This window comes from Cygnus olor, chromosome 11, assembly GCF_009769625.2.
Source record: "Cygnus olor isolate bCygOlo1 chromosome 11, bCygOlo1.pri.v2, whole genome shotgun sequence".
NCBI lineage: Eukaryota > Metazoa > Chordata > Aves > Anseriformes > Anatidae > Cygnus > Cygnus olor.
The window spans coordinates 7,748,334-7,763,603 of NC_049179.1; the positions used below are offsets into that span (position 1 = coordinate 7,748,334).

The following is a 15,270-nucleotide window of genomic DNA, read 5'->3' on the forward strand; positions in this document are numbered from 1 at the left end:
TGACTTGGCAAGCCCAAGCTGATGCTTCATCCTTATAAATTCTGTTTTTTCCCAACTTGGCAACACTTTAGAGGTAAAAACATCAGACAATATCCTGTAGTTTTTGCTCTTGTCAAAGTTCTCTTAGAAGAAAATTTTTAAACTGTAAAAATATAAATGATTGCAAAGAAATTTTTTTCTCTCTTGTATTTCCTTATGGCGTGGATCTATAATGATCTCTTATTTGCTACTGTTTACTTCTTCATTCTCCTCTGGTTTATGCTAAACAAAAGTTTGTGTTTTCCTGCAATATTACTAGAAGATTCCTTAAATAAAGTAATTTTAACCAAGATAGCAAGGATGTTAAATGCTTCAGAAGATAATATTTCTCTGATGTATTCTTTAGGAATCATGAATTACAAAAAGACAATGAAGGATTATAAGCAGCTAGGTGCTTTGCACATGTACATCAGTGTCTTAGTAAAGTTAATATACAAAAATGGACAGGACAATCCAGTGATCATAATGAAAATTCCTTGCCCCTGCAGTCATTCAGGTTTCAGTCCAGAAGATGTCACAATTCAGGTTCCAGTAGTTCTCTATGCTCCCAAACAGTTTTCTAGCAATAGAAAAATTCAAGGTCCAATACCCTTCAGACATGCAAAATAATAAGGGAAAGGGAGAATTCACTTACGATACTCAATAGCACCCAATAGCAAACTTTATTAACTATTAAAAATTCTGTAATGGCACTAATTTCATCCTAACTACTTTACATAAGGCTTGATTATGTCTCAGTGATTAGTTCCATATACATCAAGAATAATATCATCTACATGCAATAGAGTTTTTCTTCCTGAAGGTGTTAGATTGTGGACATAGCTTTATATGTGAAACCAACATGATTAAACACATACTGAATTTTAACCGCAGAAGATATAAGAACATACAACTGCTAGACTTGCCCTTTAGAAACCTAGGATTATGAAAAGGATTGTGTGTTTTTTTTTGTTTACCGATTTCAGTGACAGCAAAAAGCAGACCACAGATCAGCAAGTTATCATCTATGTTGGATTACATCTTCTTCAGGTAGCTTAGACATTTCCACTTTACCTTAGTGGGAGGTGGAAAAGAATGACCCAGTGCCAGTGAAAAATATGTATTAAAATGTTTCATAAGGAAAAAACAGAAGTCCTATGATTCAGTTTAGACTCCAGGTTTTATGGTTTTGAAACATAGAACACAAGAGAAAAATCCAGGTTTATTGTAACAGTCATAAAGAATATAAAAAGCTGTCTGTCAGTCACCATCTCAATATTAGCATTGCTCTGCAGTTGATAAAGTTATTATCCAATTTCATTTCCAAGATTGATATCTGAAAGCCTGAGACATTACAGAAGCTTTAAATACATAAAGAAACTTCCAAGACTGAGTCCTTCTAAGAGTGCAACTGCCTAGGATTAGATTTTTTCCTCTAGATTTTTTTTGTAGGACATGGGCTAAAACTTTGATTTGTGACACAACATAGACATGTAGCAGGTAATATAGTGCACAGTGTGAATGGATTAAATGAACAACTTTTCCGTCTTGTGTGAAACTGCCTCAGTCACAGCTCAAGCAGACTTAGAGATAACTTCCTTCTAGTGATATAAAGCTTTGCTTGATTCTTATCCTCCTCAGTTTCATTAGCAGCAAGAATGAACTGCATTAATCGTTTGGTAGACTTGCTGGCAAGTTTAGTCCTGATTGATGACCTACTCTTGCAGTGCTCAATAGCTGTAGAAAATAGGTGTAAAATGTTCGTCAGGTGTAAAATGTTCGCTGGTGTTTTTCACAGCTGGTTTGATTGTTTATAAAGGGAAAACAAGGTATGTAGCAGAAAGAAGTAAACATTTTTTATAGAGTAGTGTAAACTTCAAATTATCAGTCTGTTTGTGGATGCTTAATACCTTTGAGTAACCAAGATGTAGCCACTTCTGAATATTTTGGACAGGCTTTTCTTTTAAGTCCATTAAAACGTTCAGTGACAAAAGATCTCAAAATTAACTTCAAAAGAGGAACCTGATTATTTTCCTTTTTTTGTGTGTGTGTGAGAAATGGACCCTATCACAAATTTGTCACTCTTATTTATTTTAAAACCATTTGCAAATGAAAGAACAAAAGCAGCTGTGCTCTTATGCAAAGTACAACCGACTCTAGTTAAATGTAAATGATACAATAGAACTTATGCTAATGAAGAATTGCAGCTAATGGCAATATGTGAATTTGTATTCCTAAAAGTCTGACTGACCTTTGCTGTTCTTCATATTCTTACGTTGTAAACACTTTTGAGGCAGAAACAAGGATTTTGTTATGTCTTTGTGCAGGACCTAACACAAAGAAAACCTTGTGGGTGGCTTAAAATACCATCAGTATTTTAATAACAACTTGTATACTTGATTACATTAATTTAACAGTTGTATGCAGGTAAAGTAGTATTTATGTGCAATGTGTAACGTTAATCACCATCAACATAATGAATACTGTATTTTTTACTGTAAGCAAAACCTTTGATTTGACTCATCTTAAAATTCGCATGGATAATTTCAAAAATAACCTTGTGAGAACTGAAGAAGAATCAAGCTCTTTAAACTTAAATTTATTCTATATTTATTTGAAATCTTCATCTGGATATCTGTAGAACAATCATTCATACTTTTTATCACCTTAGTAATAAATGTACCATTTACATGAGAAAATATTTATTTATTTTTAAATATATCGTCTCTCTTGTACAGATCCATAGATTTTCTGCAAATGATGCAAACAGTCATATCCAGGATATGGTATAACTGTTCTTAAGGAATGTTTTCTTAGACATTAAAATTGATCATGCTCCTTGCCTTTTGTTTCACATGCATGTTTATTATCATAATGAGTTTTACAGCTTTTATTTGTTACAGCTCTTAGTATTCATAACCTCCAACCCCTCACAACTAGTATTACTGGTAGGAATGTAACAAAGTTTTCTGAGAAGGTGTAATTAGTTTTGAATGAAAGCATCAGGATTTTTTTTGTCAGTATCTTTAATATACTTAGCCTCTCAAAAAGGTTTTACAGCTGGCATATACAGAAGCAAAAACTCCATGACTCTTCACTGAGACTTCAAACTTCAAACTCAAATAAGCAAGTTTAAGAAGAAAAGAAAGTAAACCAAAAAAGAACAGTTTCTGGGACTACCTCAAGCCCTCTGTCTCACTCTCCTATTAGTTACACTAATCTAACAGCAAAAAAAATGCCAGCTCTTAAAGTGGAATTAATAGCTTTCAGTCAAGACTCCTCCTTCTCACAGTGTCTAGACATTCTCCTGTGTTTTTTGGAAGACTCTGAACACAAATTGTAAACCTTGTTCCTTGTTCAATAATGAATAAAATATAACCCTTCATAATAAAGACCTCTGAAACCTCATGCATATTAAAAGAATTGGTGATGCACTAGTATGTGTACACCTTTTATAAAAATCTATCCAAAGTTTTGGCCAACGTATTTTATGTTTTCTTGTGAATATTGGAAAAGCTCTATTTAAAATAAGTGACAGTGCACTTTTGCAACTCTGCTGTATTGAAGGCAGAAATGCAATGGAGAGGCTTTACATTCTCCAGATCCCAAAGTGGTGGGACTATTCCAAAAGTGCTGCTACCTATTTCCATTCTGTTCAGTTGTATTTCACTGACCATGCATGTTCAAAGACACTCTGGCTAAAATTCCTAACAAACACTTCCAATAAACTCATTAAGCTTGGAGCTGAAAGATGCAAAACAGTCATATCATAAAACCCTGCCATACATCACAGGTGATTATAAATCAAAGCTGGTAAAAACAAAAATTTATACTCCTAAGGTGAGACAAGAAAAATCATTCAACTAAAATAAAAAGGGGTCTACCTCATTTCATGAACTCAGGAAGAAACATGCAGCCAGCAACATCACCATAGTGTCTCAATTAGCAGAAACAATAAAAAGATACTAGATAGAAAGCAAATCCCATTCACAAAAAAGGTATCATCTACGAATTTTCATTAAAAACTATCACCACAATTGTCTTTTTCTCCTGTCCTTATAATGGATTTCTAAGCTGAAAAAGAGTTTAGAAATTGGCTGCCTCAGCAGTCATAGAGGTGACTGAAGGTCCCACTTGGGGGCAGAATAAATCTATCAGTAGATGACCAGGGAAGTGTCCTTGACTCCTTTTCCTCTGCATATACTTCATTTTCCCCCTTTTAGTGGAACATAAAATGGAGATTAATAAGCATCATACGTCATGAAGAATCACATTTATTTGTAACTTATTAGATTCAATTGGGGTAGATTAGCTACCAATTCAAGAAGTGTTTTATATAACTAAAGGTAAATAGTAGAGGGAAAGGTGGGAGACTTTGTAGGTTTCAAAACCCAGGTCACCGAGTCAAGTTTCCTGAATTTCACCACAGGATTCATAACCCTCTCCATTTCACTTTCCTAAGACAATACTTTGTCCAGTCTCTTTTTACATAACAGGCTTAATTTTCCATGCTCACCCTACCTTATCTCTGCACCGGCATTCACAAGGTTAATACCACAGATTAACTGTGGAAACACGATGATCTATCTGCTCTCTGCTGAAAACAATCAAAAATTAAGCAATAGTTAAAATATACTATAAATAGGTCAATAACTGGTCTACTTCAACACAGCTATAATTTTCAATCAGAATAAAACATAACACAATGGACTTTATTTCTAAAGCCGTGTGATCAGAATAAGCCCCAAATTTCTTGGCAGATCTGAGACCTGAAGCCAAACATACTGCACTGAGGTAGACCAACTAGTATATAATACATGACAGAGATTCAGGAGTGAATCTTCAAATGCTACTCAAACATTTTCAAAGGGATATATGACATATCAAGTTTATTCCTAGGAGAGGTTCAGTCAAAATATGCAATTACTATTTAATGTATTTACTCTGGATTTACCAGAATTTATCACATGCTTACTCAGAATGTCTAGTACAGTGATATTTAGTGGTAAGCCTGCAGCCTCTTTGTGGACAAAATATACTCATTTCAAGCAAGCAAATGAGAGGGAACGTTAGCTGAATTCACTGTACAGTGTTCCAGGAAATAATTATATAGTGCAAACTCAGATGTCCTATTCTTTATAAAACCTCAAATATATTTTGTTTGAATCAGTAAAGCCATAAAACTCCTACAAAATATGTAAGGCACAGATTAAATGGCTAAGGATTCAGGGTGTTCTTGTATTTTTCAGTAGTCTCGGGGCAAGATTCATCCTTATTGTCACTGATTGGCTCTTCATCTCTACATAAACTCACCAAAATCAAAGGGTCATAATAGAGAGAATGGTACTGCTTCGCACAAATGGTATGACTGGATCCTCAGAGCAAAGAACTGTATTGGCTAGTATCTGCCTCAACACAACTAAATCATGCAAGGTTAAATTGCTACCTGCACACTTAAGGAGGAAGATATATAAAAAGAACTATACCTTTACTGAGAAATTAATTCATTCCATTTTTTATGAGGAGACTGGGTGAAGGCTGTGCCCAGAAGATGCACAGACATGCTTGTTCTTTGGTATCCCAAGGGGTCCTTTCTGTTTGCTATTCACTTGCCACTGAGATGTATGCTATTGGCATCAATTCCTTGTATAAGAAAACCTGTTCCTCACCCTGTGCTCCATGACTTCTTTTTATTGGCTGAGTATATGAAAGCAGATGGAAAGTAATAACTGTGGCCTGCAGTCTAGAGGTTTTAAGAAAGAATGATTCAAAAATTCACTATCTATTAAAATAATATGCTCAAACTCATAGTTACACAGAAAAATAGAGGATAATTTCATAACAAAGCATCATCTCTTCTCCAGAAGTGAACGCTGAGCTCCAGAATTAAAGCTAAACTGGCCATAAGACACTTGCATTAAATTGGAAATACCTAGTACAGTGGTCCTACAGAACAAAGCAAGACTAAAGTTCTAGTTTCACAAGCTGCCCAGAAATTCTTCCCTTCTTTTTATTTCACAGCTAAATGCTTGCTGCTCACATGACGTGCTTTACGTCCCCCCACCACTAAAAGTGAGGTACCTTGTGTGTCAAAGGAAATTTGATGGAAACTGCTGAGTACCATTTAGACTCCACCCAAACCTGGAAATCTCTGTCTGAAGAGGTGGAATCTGGGTCACAAGACATTAAACTTTTGCATTACCATGGACTGATTTGTGAACTTTAGCAGGTTTCCAAATCCATACAAATTTCTCCAGCTTGGAAAACAGTGCTGATACACAGATTGTTGCACGTTTCCTTTAGCTCTCCTGGCCACTGTTATCAAACACACCACTTATCTCACCTGTCATGTGAGCCTATAATATTTTCTCACTTTTTGTATTTTGCTTAATAAAGAATGAGATGATAAAACTTGCAGCAAATCTGTTTTCCACTTCTGATAGTGCCTGCTTATTAGTACTTCTTCAGAAAAAAAAAACTTTATTTTCTGTCTTTGATCTGTTTTTTAAGCATTCTGTGTTTGAACAAAGCAAAATATTATTTAAGATGTGATCTGAAGCCTGCCTACTGAAAGGAGTAGGAGTCTTCCTGTTGTTGAAATCAGGCCCTCAAGGATATCTGGCTAGTACAGAATTACCACAGTAAGCGAAAGAAACAACTCTAAGCAATTCAGGTCGGACTTACTGCATTAATAAACCAGTATTTAATTTTGTGATTTTCCTGGAAGAAGGAAAAGATCTCAAATACGCCATCTTTGGATGCTGATAATTCTTTCCTTGTATTCTGCTTTTTCATCTACAGGAGGTAACTGGAAATGGAAAAATACTGAAAGTGAGTCACATGGGATCAAGTCATTTCATTAGGAACATTTGCTAACAAATTCTGGAGAAAGCCAAATTTTACTATTTCTCAGGTCACTCTTTAAAGTCTACTGCTACTGTCATTATGATGAAATAAATTACAATAGGCAATATTTGTATTTCCTTATCATATCTGTTTTTATCACTGGAAGAAAAACAGTCACTAAAATCACCATAAAACAGAGGAAAACTTTTGAACATGAAAAGCCTCATTGAGTTTGCTGGAATTTAGTTTATTTCTGAGAATACACACATTGTTTAACCTATTTGTTTAGACAAAGCAAAAGCAGTCTTTCTGCTTCAAATTATTCCCGCAGAGGGAATTGTCTCTGAATCTACAGATTTTTATTTTTATATTTTTGTATGCAGAATCTTACTGCATGAAGTCATACCAAAAGAAGTTGCAGGACTATTTTCTGAAAAAAACAAAAAGACTATTTTGGTTAAAATCCTAATGTTCTTTTTCCTTTCAGGGTCTACTAGTTCATAATGACGAAGTTTAACAGATTCCAAAATAGAAAATCATTTCCCCTCAAAGGAAAAAAAGTCTGGTGAAAATTAACATATTTCTAAGTATCATTGAAGTAACCCAGAATAGCAAATACCAAAACCAGATAGTTAACAATCAGCGTGAGTTTACTATCAGTACTGTCTCCAGGGTGGTGTGAGAAGCAGCCCATAGGCTGTGGGGGTGAAAGGTCTGCTAAAAGTTGAACCTGACCTCCTCTGCAGGAGCTGGGCTGCACTTTCTGAGACTGAGCTGAGAAAACCTTTTCCTGTCAAGTAAAGAGAGACACTTGGTACCTGCATTCTTACAGAGCTTTTCCTGAAGGGCCCGGGTCTTCGGTTAACACTCTTTCATCAAACAGCTACCATTCTGTCTAGTTTGTTCACACAGGTAGCAGACAGCAAGCTTTGTCTGTGCTGAACTGTCCAGGCTGTGACTCAGCGCCCAGCAAGGAGGCTCTTGCTACTGGCAGGCTGCCACCCCTGCTGATTTCACTTGAGAGAAGCTACAGTAACAGAGTAGGAGGCTGGATTGCTGCCCACAGCCCTCTGCAGCAGAGTTAAAACACTTTGGCCTACATCTTAAAGCACATATAGCCTTGACCTGTATGTGCACAGAAGTGGAAAAGAGTAAATCAGGGTGCGTTTGCAGGGTTTGCAAGCATGCAGTCAGCAGCATGCATGCAAGATCAACCGTGTGTGCAAAATATATCTAACAAAGTCATGGATTTAAGCAGAAAAATATTTGGATCTGAACAAATCTTAACTGAGACAAGGACAGAGGGAACAATTAATTTACTTGATAACTTAGCAAAACACAGGAGGCTGATGCCATTGACTTGTCTGTCACTGGTCTTGCAAATTAGTCTAAAGAAAAGGGCAGCAGGGAATTTCATTCAGAATTCAGACTTTGAAATGTCTTTTACAGACAAGAATGGCAGAAATTCCAGTTAAATAAAGGCACTCATCTGCAATGGTGATGCTCTTTTAATTACACCAAGAACAGTCTCTTCCTCTTCCCCACCAGAGAGAATTTGATAGTCACTCAGCATCATCAACATCTCTGCAAGACACCTACAACTGCAAAATCATACAGAGAAAAAAGCAGAACATGTGCTCACAATGTCCTTTGCTTCTGTCTCAGACACATCTTCCTAAAGACATCAGCAATCGTGATTTGTCTTTAATGCCTTCTTCATCCAATTTCATTTCCACTTTCTGTCCCAGCTGAGCTGTAACAGGTAGTAACATAAACACTTTATAGTCCTGCTGTTATTTCAACCCAGATTGATTTACTGGGCATTTTGACTCCACTCTACAAATGTATCTGTACCAAAATCTCTATGTAGCTTCCTTTATATTGTTATTTCGGAAAATCTGAATCTGTTAAATCTCTACAACATGAGTTTTTCCAGTTTCTGCAAGGTCCCTATTTGTTTAATTTTTCATGTACATTTAAATTTTCTGGGATTTTTAATAGGACCTCTCCAGTTCTCATAAAGAAACAGCATACCCTAGAACTGACTCCATCGCACTAAGGAGAAAGATAATGTCCCATATGAGGCCTTACATTGCTTTGACCTTAATTCACTGAAGCATTTCTACTCAGAACAGTACACTTGCCGCATTTTGAACATCAGCCATATGTTTAAGTCCCAGTGAAGTTTAAATAGATCGATTACCTGAGACTGAAATGTTTTAAAGCCATCAACATAAAACTGGTTAACAGTTAACATTATGGTGGATAACTTCAGCGCATCACACAGAATCACACAGAGTCATCTAGGTTGGAAGAGACCTCCAAGATCACCCAGTCCAACTTCTGACCTAACACTAACAAGTCCTCCACTAAACCATATCACTAATATATATCACCGTATCACATAATGAGCATCTAAAATTAAAAAAAGTTGAGTTATTCTATTTTTGTGCTTTCTCATAACATGCAAAAGATGTAAGTACCACAGACAACCTAAAAAGACTTCAACTTTCCAAGTGTGTCACTATTTTAATGTAAACAAGCTAGCACAACTTACAAAGGGTAAGACAGAAAATAAAGAAAACATTCTATAAATCAAAAATTTTCAATTACCTGTAACAGCTGTGGCCACCATATCTCCAAAGAGCATATGGCAGATGTATATGAAATAATGATTTCTACATAAAAAAACACAAGTTGCTATTACATAATGAAAAAAAAGAAAATAATATCTAATTATATTGAAAGACAGCAAAACTGAACAGATGGAATTAAAAGCACATTAACTCATAAAAGGGAAAAACAACCTGGTACTCTTAATGCTATCGGATAGCACTGAGACCAATGCCATGCAAAAGGAAAAAAATAATTGCCTGGAAACTTACAGTATCTGCATTTGAGAGAGGGTTTAAAATGCAATAAGGCAGAAACTGTCACTATAGTGGGTCACAGTCCAATTAACATGTATTACAAATGAAGTTCTCTTGTACACAAACTCGATACACAAAACTCGATAACACAAAATCATTTAACTTTCGTGTATCTGTTTCAACAGTATTTATTTTTGCCCATTTTAAGATTTAACTGTTAATTTTAGCAAATATGAAGTTTTGTCTTATTACCTACAGTTTTAAAATCAACAGATAACCGCAGTTTTCATCTTTTTGTTTGTAGCATCAAAATACATAAGTACCCTGTATTTCAGAGAAACGTTTAAACAGGTAACTCAAGTCATGATGTGATGTGATGTTATGGTGCCACCTTGTGAGACTGCATCAGAAGTGCCTCTAACGGGTAAGCAAACAAAAATTAGCCCTGGGAAAAAAGAAAAGGAGATTGTGCATTTCAACAGAAAGCTACACTGCAAGCTTACCATCCATTAAAAGTTCCACAGTAGAGAGCATCATCATACCTACAGAAATGGCAAAAGGATTAATTTCTATATTTTATCAGCTATTTCAATAAGTGTAACATGTTTCAGCCTTTGAAAGATTTAACTTTACAGTAGTTGGAATAATGAGTAGAATGGAAGTTAATGTGCTTAGCCTAAAAATTCTCAAAGCACGATAAAATGCGTCAAAAGTTTTAATTGTTATGACTTTGATACAGAAGCCATGTAAGTGACAGAGCCCTTCTATTGACTGTTAGAACAGTAATACATGTATGATTGTCTTCAGGCCACAGTACCTAAACAGTACTGGAATAAAATAAAAAGAACATAGCTGATTTCCAGCTGAAGAGGAAGGAGAAATACAGAGCTGCATTCATGCATTTTATGGGAAAGATTGCATAGCTTGTTTAGAAAGAAAATGTCTTTTCATGTCCTTAGTAATAGTGCTGTGCTTCTTTAATTTCTTCATGGGTAACGGATGACCGTATTCTTCTATTCAACACTATCAGCCCATAGAATCAGTAAAATGCAAGACTTCCTTTGAGATTAAGGACACAGTTTTAAAGTTAATCTTGGAAAGAAATGAATCACATATGCAGTTATCATATACAAAAGGCAAATATTTCAAGTTTCATAAGGACATGACAATCCATAAAATATTGGTTGAAGGTAAGCACCAAACCCAGCACCTGCCATTTCAGTGACTGAAAGGCAAACCTGGGATGTGGTTGTCTTCAACACTGGGAGTTTGATCTTGACTGCAGTTCTTTCATGTAAGAGTATTTCCATGCAAGACCCCCAGCTGTACACCACAGTGATAGAGGCAACTCGTTATTTAAGGCCCATGCTTGCTTTCTCTTGGAAAAGTCACCCAACTTCATCTTCCTGTCAATCATCTTTTTTTTTTTTTGCTTTTAAGAGCAGTATTAAATATTCATAAATATAAAAACTATGTGGAAATACCTTTAATAATATTCTGATGATACTCTGCCTGTTTTTAAAAAAATAACCACAACCCAACCATCTTTGCCAGAGTGCTTGGCCAGCAGTGAAGATAAAAATGCAACTGTTCCAAATATCCTGTAGATCAAATGATGCTTCTCTCCGTTTGTGCATCATAATTATTTCAATACTTTTTGCGTTCTAAGAAGCCACAATTAGAGGACAAAAGCCCCCAAGGCGCCTGAGATTCAGAAAGGCTGGACTGGCAAGTCACTTCTGATAACACTGGCTCACAGAAACATCTTCAGATTCTTATGTGGAAAGTACTGCAAAGGAAAGAAAAAGATTAAGAGAGATACATAAATTTGTCATTGTATACAACGCTTTCCTTTGAGTATATAAATGAAGGTGCTGCATAACAAATCTTAATCTCTGGTCTTCCTTGTCCTTTCTCCTAGCAAGGACATATGAGAAGGTGAAAAACTGAAGTGCATTCTCATTTACACTGAAGTATTTCAAGATGAAATGCATTTCTAAACCTACTAAATTCTACTCCAGAAAGTATAATCATCCTTTTACTGAATGCCTAACAATTAGGAAGGTCAAGTATTAAGAAAAAAAAAAAAAAAAAGAATTAGGACAATGATAGGATGAACAGTGACTGCATTTAGAGAATTTCTCATTTTGAAAGCTTTTACTTATCAGAGAGGCAGATTTAATACTTTAAACTTTGGTTTTATTAGAAAGCTTAAGATCTTTTGGACAGGGAGACATTTTCTATTTACAGTCATAAATTGTTGATAAAGACATGAACAGACTGGCAACAAAATTACTCAATGACTTCCAAATACATCTATACCATCTGAACTGCAGAAATCCTGCTCTACTGTTCTAGTTTCAGAATGTGTCAGAAGGACAGATCTTCACATAACCTCAGAAGTTACCTACAGAACATTGAGCTACAAATGCAAGGATTGCTAATACTCAGGCATAGGCAGGATGCTTGGCAAGGACACAATAGTCAATCCTAAGGCCTGATCTAACCTACAAGAACAACAGTGAAGTGTTCAGGGACTTGTTGTTTCATCTGTAAATTGCCACCATTTTGATGGACCTCTGCTTTGTTGTGATGGGAATAATCTCATTTTTCTTCTGACTATAATAATACAACATTTACTCGAGAAAACTACCAGAAAACTACCACTGATTAAGTCACTTGGGCAACTACTTATAACATTAGTATACCTATTAATATATCTATTATATCTAACAGAGGAAATGAGTAGCTGACAGAGCAAAATGTTAACTTAACCCTTAATAAGCAAATGGACAAACCAAGCACCTGGCAAAGCTATAGAAAATCAGATAGGTCACTATTTTTTCCATTGATTTTTCCAAGTTTCTGGCAACAAGCCTCCTCTGGTCAGGCACAGGCAGCACATGAACAGAACCAGTCAGTGTGCTGTTAAACTGTGAATTTTTGTTGACCCACAACTATAGTACTTATGAGGGAATGATCCAAAAACGGTTTTTCTTATCCTATATAGTAAAAAAAACTCTGCTCAAGTGACAATTCGGATGTCAATATTTGGAAAATAATAAAACTACTTGAAAAGCAGAAATGCACTATAATCTTGAAAATGATGCAAAAGTATTATTGAAATTCAATATTCTGAAAACCTGACTTTACAGAACCAGTTCTGGTGAAGATCCTACAGTAACTGCTCTGGCTGGAATGACAGCATTGTAAGAAAAAAGCATATGTTAGTATGCTCATCTTTTCCTTGTATCTTGCAATAACAGTGAGTAGATACAGGATGGCAATGCCACTTTAAAAACATACCTAAGGTAACCTTCTGGTCTTTTAGCATAGCAGCATCATCTTCACAATTTCACAGAATAGTGATTCATCTCTCCATTTCACAACTTCATTTTACAGTCTGCATTTAATTGAAACTGAGCTCCAAGCATTTCTCAAATGTACTGTCCCTATGTGCAAAGTATTACACTGTCAATTAGACATAAAAGAACTTCAATTCTGGTTGCAGACTGAGATGGTAAGGTTAGCTAAATCATCATGTTTCCTTCAATTATGTAAAGTTTCATTACCAGTCAGCAAGAAAAAATGCTGCATCTAGAACGACCTCTTTGTGTGTATGAGGTTCTCATCACTTGTATAACTATGGAAATTCAGAGGTACTCATAATATTTGTTTCATATAAACAAGTTTATCCCAGAGCACGATATACAATGAGATATTGATATCATAAGAAAAATTAAATCTTAGTGCAGGAGAGATGGTCCCAAAGATTTGTGATGCAGATTGGAAATCTGCAAACATCTTGCAGTCTTTAGACTGAGCCAAACCTAGATGCCAGGACTGGAAACCTCAAATCTTCCTGTAACAGAGAAAAGAAAAAACTACAAGAATATCTACTTATTTTCTGTTTTGTATGACAGCCATAGAGATTAATTACTGACGTTGCAAACTGTCCCATTCTCTGGGACAGTTAGAATCCATGATTGGCCAATGCATTTATGACTATTAGTTATCTGCAGTAACGAGTCTTCTCTCATGAAGGTTTACACATCTGAAGAGAAATTTACATCTTCTGAACACATTAGATCAGAGGGCAGAGCACAGTACTGAATTAAATCAATTGTCCATTGACTTATTTATTGGATATACAGCAGAGTGACATGTTTCCCAATTGCACTTTTGATATAGCACAGCATTTGGATTCCTATGCACATCAAACTAGGCAGATAAATTTATCATTTCTCATGCTAAGGACCAAGACATTTTGATTATTTATCCTCGGTTTGCACTGTGATAGAGGTAAACAGCACAACACATCCTACAACTGCTGTTAGTTTTCAGAACTCTCGAGAAACTTGTCAGGATGGTAAAAGATGCAGAGGGCAAGTAGAAAAGCCTTCCCTAGGTGATAATCTCTGCTCTATGTTGTGACAGTGCCTACAGTGTTACAAACTGTATGTTTCCTTCTTGACTGATATCAGAAGGTATTCATCATGTATATTTACATGCAAAAACTGTAATTTTGGTGCCTATATGGAATGAAAGAGCTTTAGAGGTTTGGAGCATTCGAGAGGCTCAAGTGTTCTGGACATACAGTTTTGGATTATTTTCCAGGGAGGCTCCAACTTGATTACAGCTATTTGATTTGAATCAGGAATTCACTGAAGGAAAGCCTGTGGTATGTATACAGAGGAAACAAAATGTTATGTTCACAGTAGTCCCCAGGAACTTCACATCTTGGAATTTATTCAGTCTGGGTGACACTGAAATGTATAGAAAGCATATTGTAATGCAAAGAGCTTACCAATACTAAGACTTCAGAAAAAAAATAGTAAACATTTAGTTCAGAACTCAAGAGATGTATAGAGACCTGCGTTAATCTAAGATCTTTAAAATTTAAGTCCCACATTGGCAATATCTAGGATCTAAAGAATTAAAAAATAAATCAGCATTTGAACACATTTTTAGAAATGACACCTTAAAAAAATCCATGTAAATCTACTTCACTGGAAAACTGTTTAAGGTTGGGTTTTTCTTGGTATTTCTATCAGACTGTCATTTTGGCCTCTGGAAATGAAGCATTTTACTAATGAGAAACTGAAATATATTGTGAAAAATAATGATAAAAATGATTTCTTGCCATTGTTTGCTCACTAAGCATCTCTTGTCAATTTGTCACTAGCTTTGACTTTAATCCTTAGAAACTAGATCATCTGCAATTTAGGACAGGTCTTTTGAGATGCGCATTTCTTGAGAGAGAGCTCCTGTCATGTCAGCTTTGGGTAGGACTAGAGTCATGACAGGGCCTGTTACATTGGTAAAGGCCCACAAAGGTTTCAGAACAGTGCATCTCCAATGAAATCTTTGTTTCATCTGTTGTTTCTGTCTAGTTTTGGCACCTCCCAGGTGTTATTAATGCCATGATCTTCTCAAGCTCCATTTCAAATTGTTATAGTATGTTTCACCCCTGGGCCTTCAAATAAGTTTAAACTTCCAGGATGATTTATGTACCAATTTCCTGTGGAAAACGTAC

The 15,270-nt window shown here is 35.7% G+C and overlaps 1 protein-coding gene across 3 annotated transcripts in view; it reads right to left on the reverse strand.

Moving 5' to 3' along the window:
* Positions 1 to 2,616: 2,616 nt before the first annotated feature.
* The window catches only part of CIB2 (calcium and integrin binding family member 2), a 46,800-nt gene continuing 34,146 nt past the window's right edge, over positions 2,617 to 15,270 (reverse strand). For 2 of the 3 annotated variants that reach the window (XM_040569458.1, XM_040569460.1), the window contains 4 exons: positions 10,238 to 11,523; positions 6,703 to 8,617; positions 4,540 to 5,715; positions 2,617 to 4,234 (listed from right to left, as the gene is read on the reverse strand). In XM_040569458.1, the coding sequence (XP_040425392.1) occupies positions 11,488 to 11,523 (36 nt within the window). In that variant the 3' untranslated portion in view covers positions 2,617 to 4,234; positions 4,540 to 5,715; positions 6,703 to 8,617; positions 10,238 to 11,487. The remainder of the gene's footprint in view (positions 4,235 to 4,539; positions 5,716 to 6,702; positions 8,618 to 10,237; positions 11,524 to 15,270) is intronic. The other variant, XM_040569459.1, reaches the window with a different exon arrangement.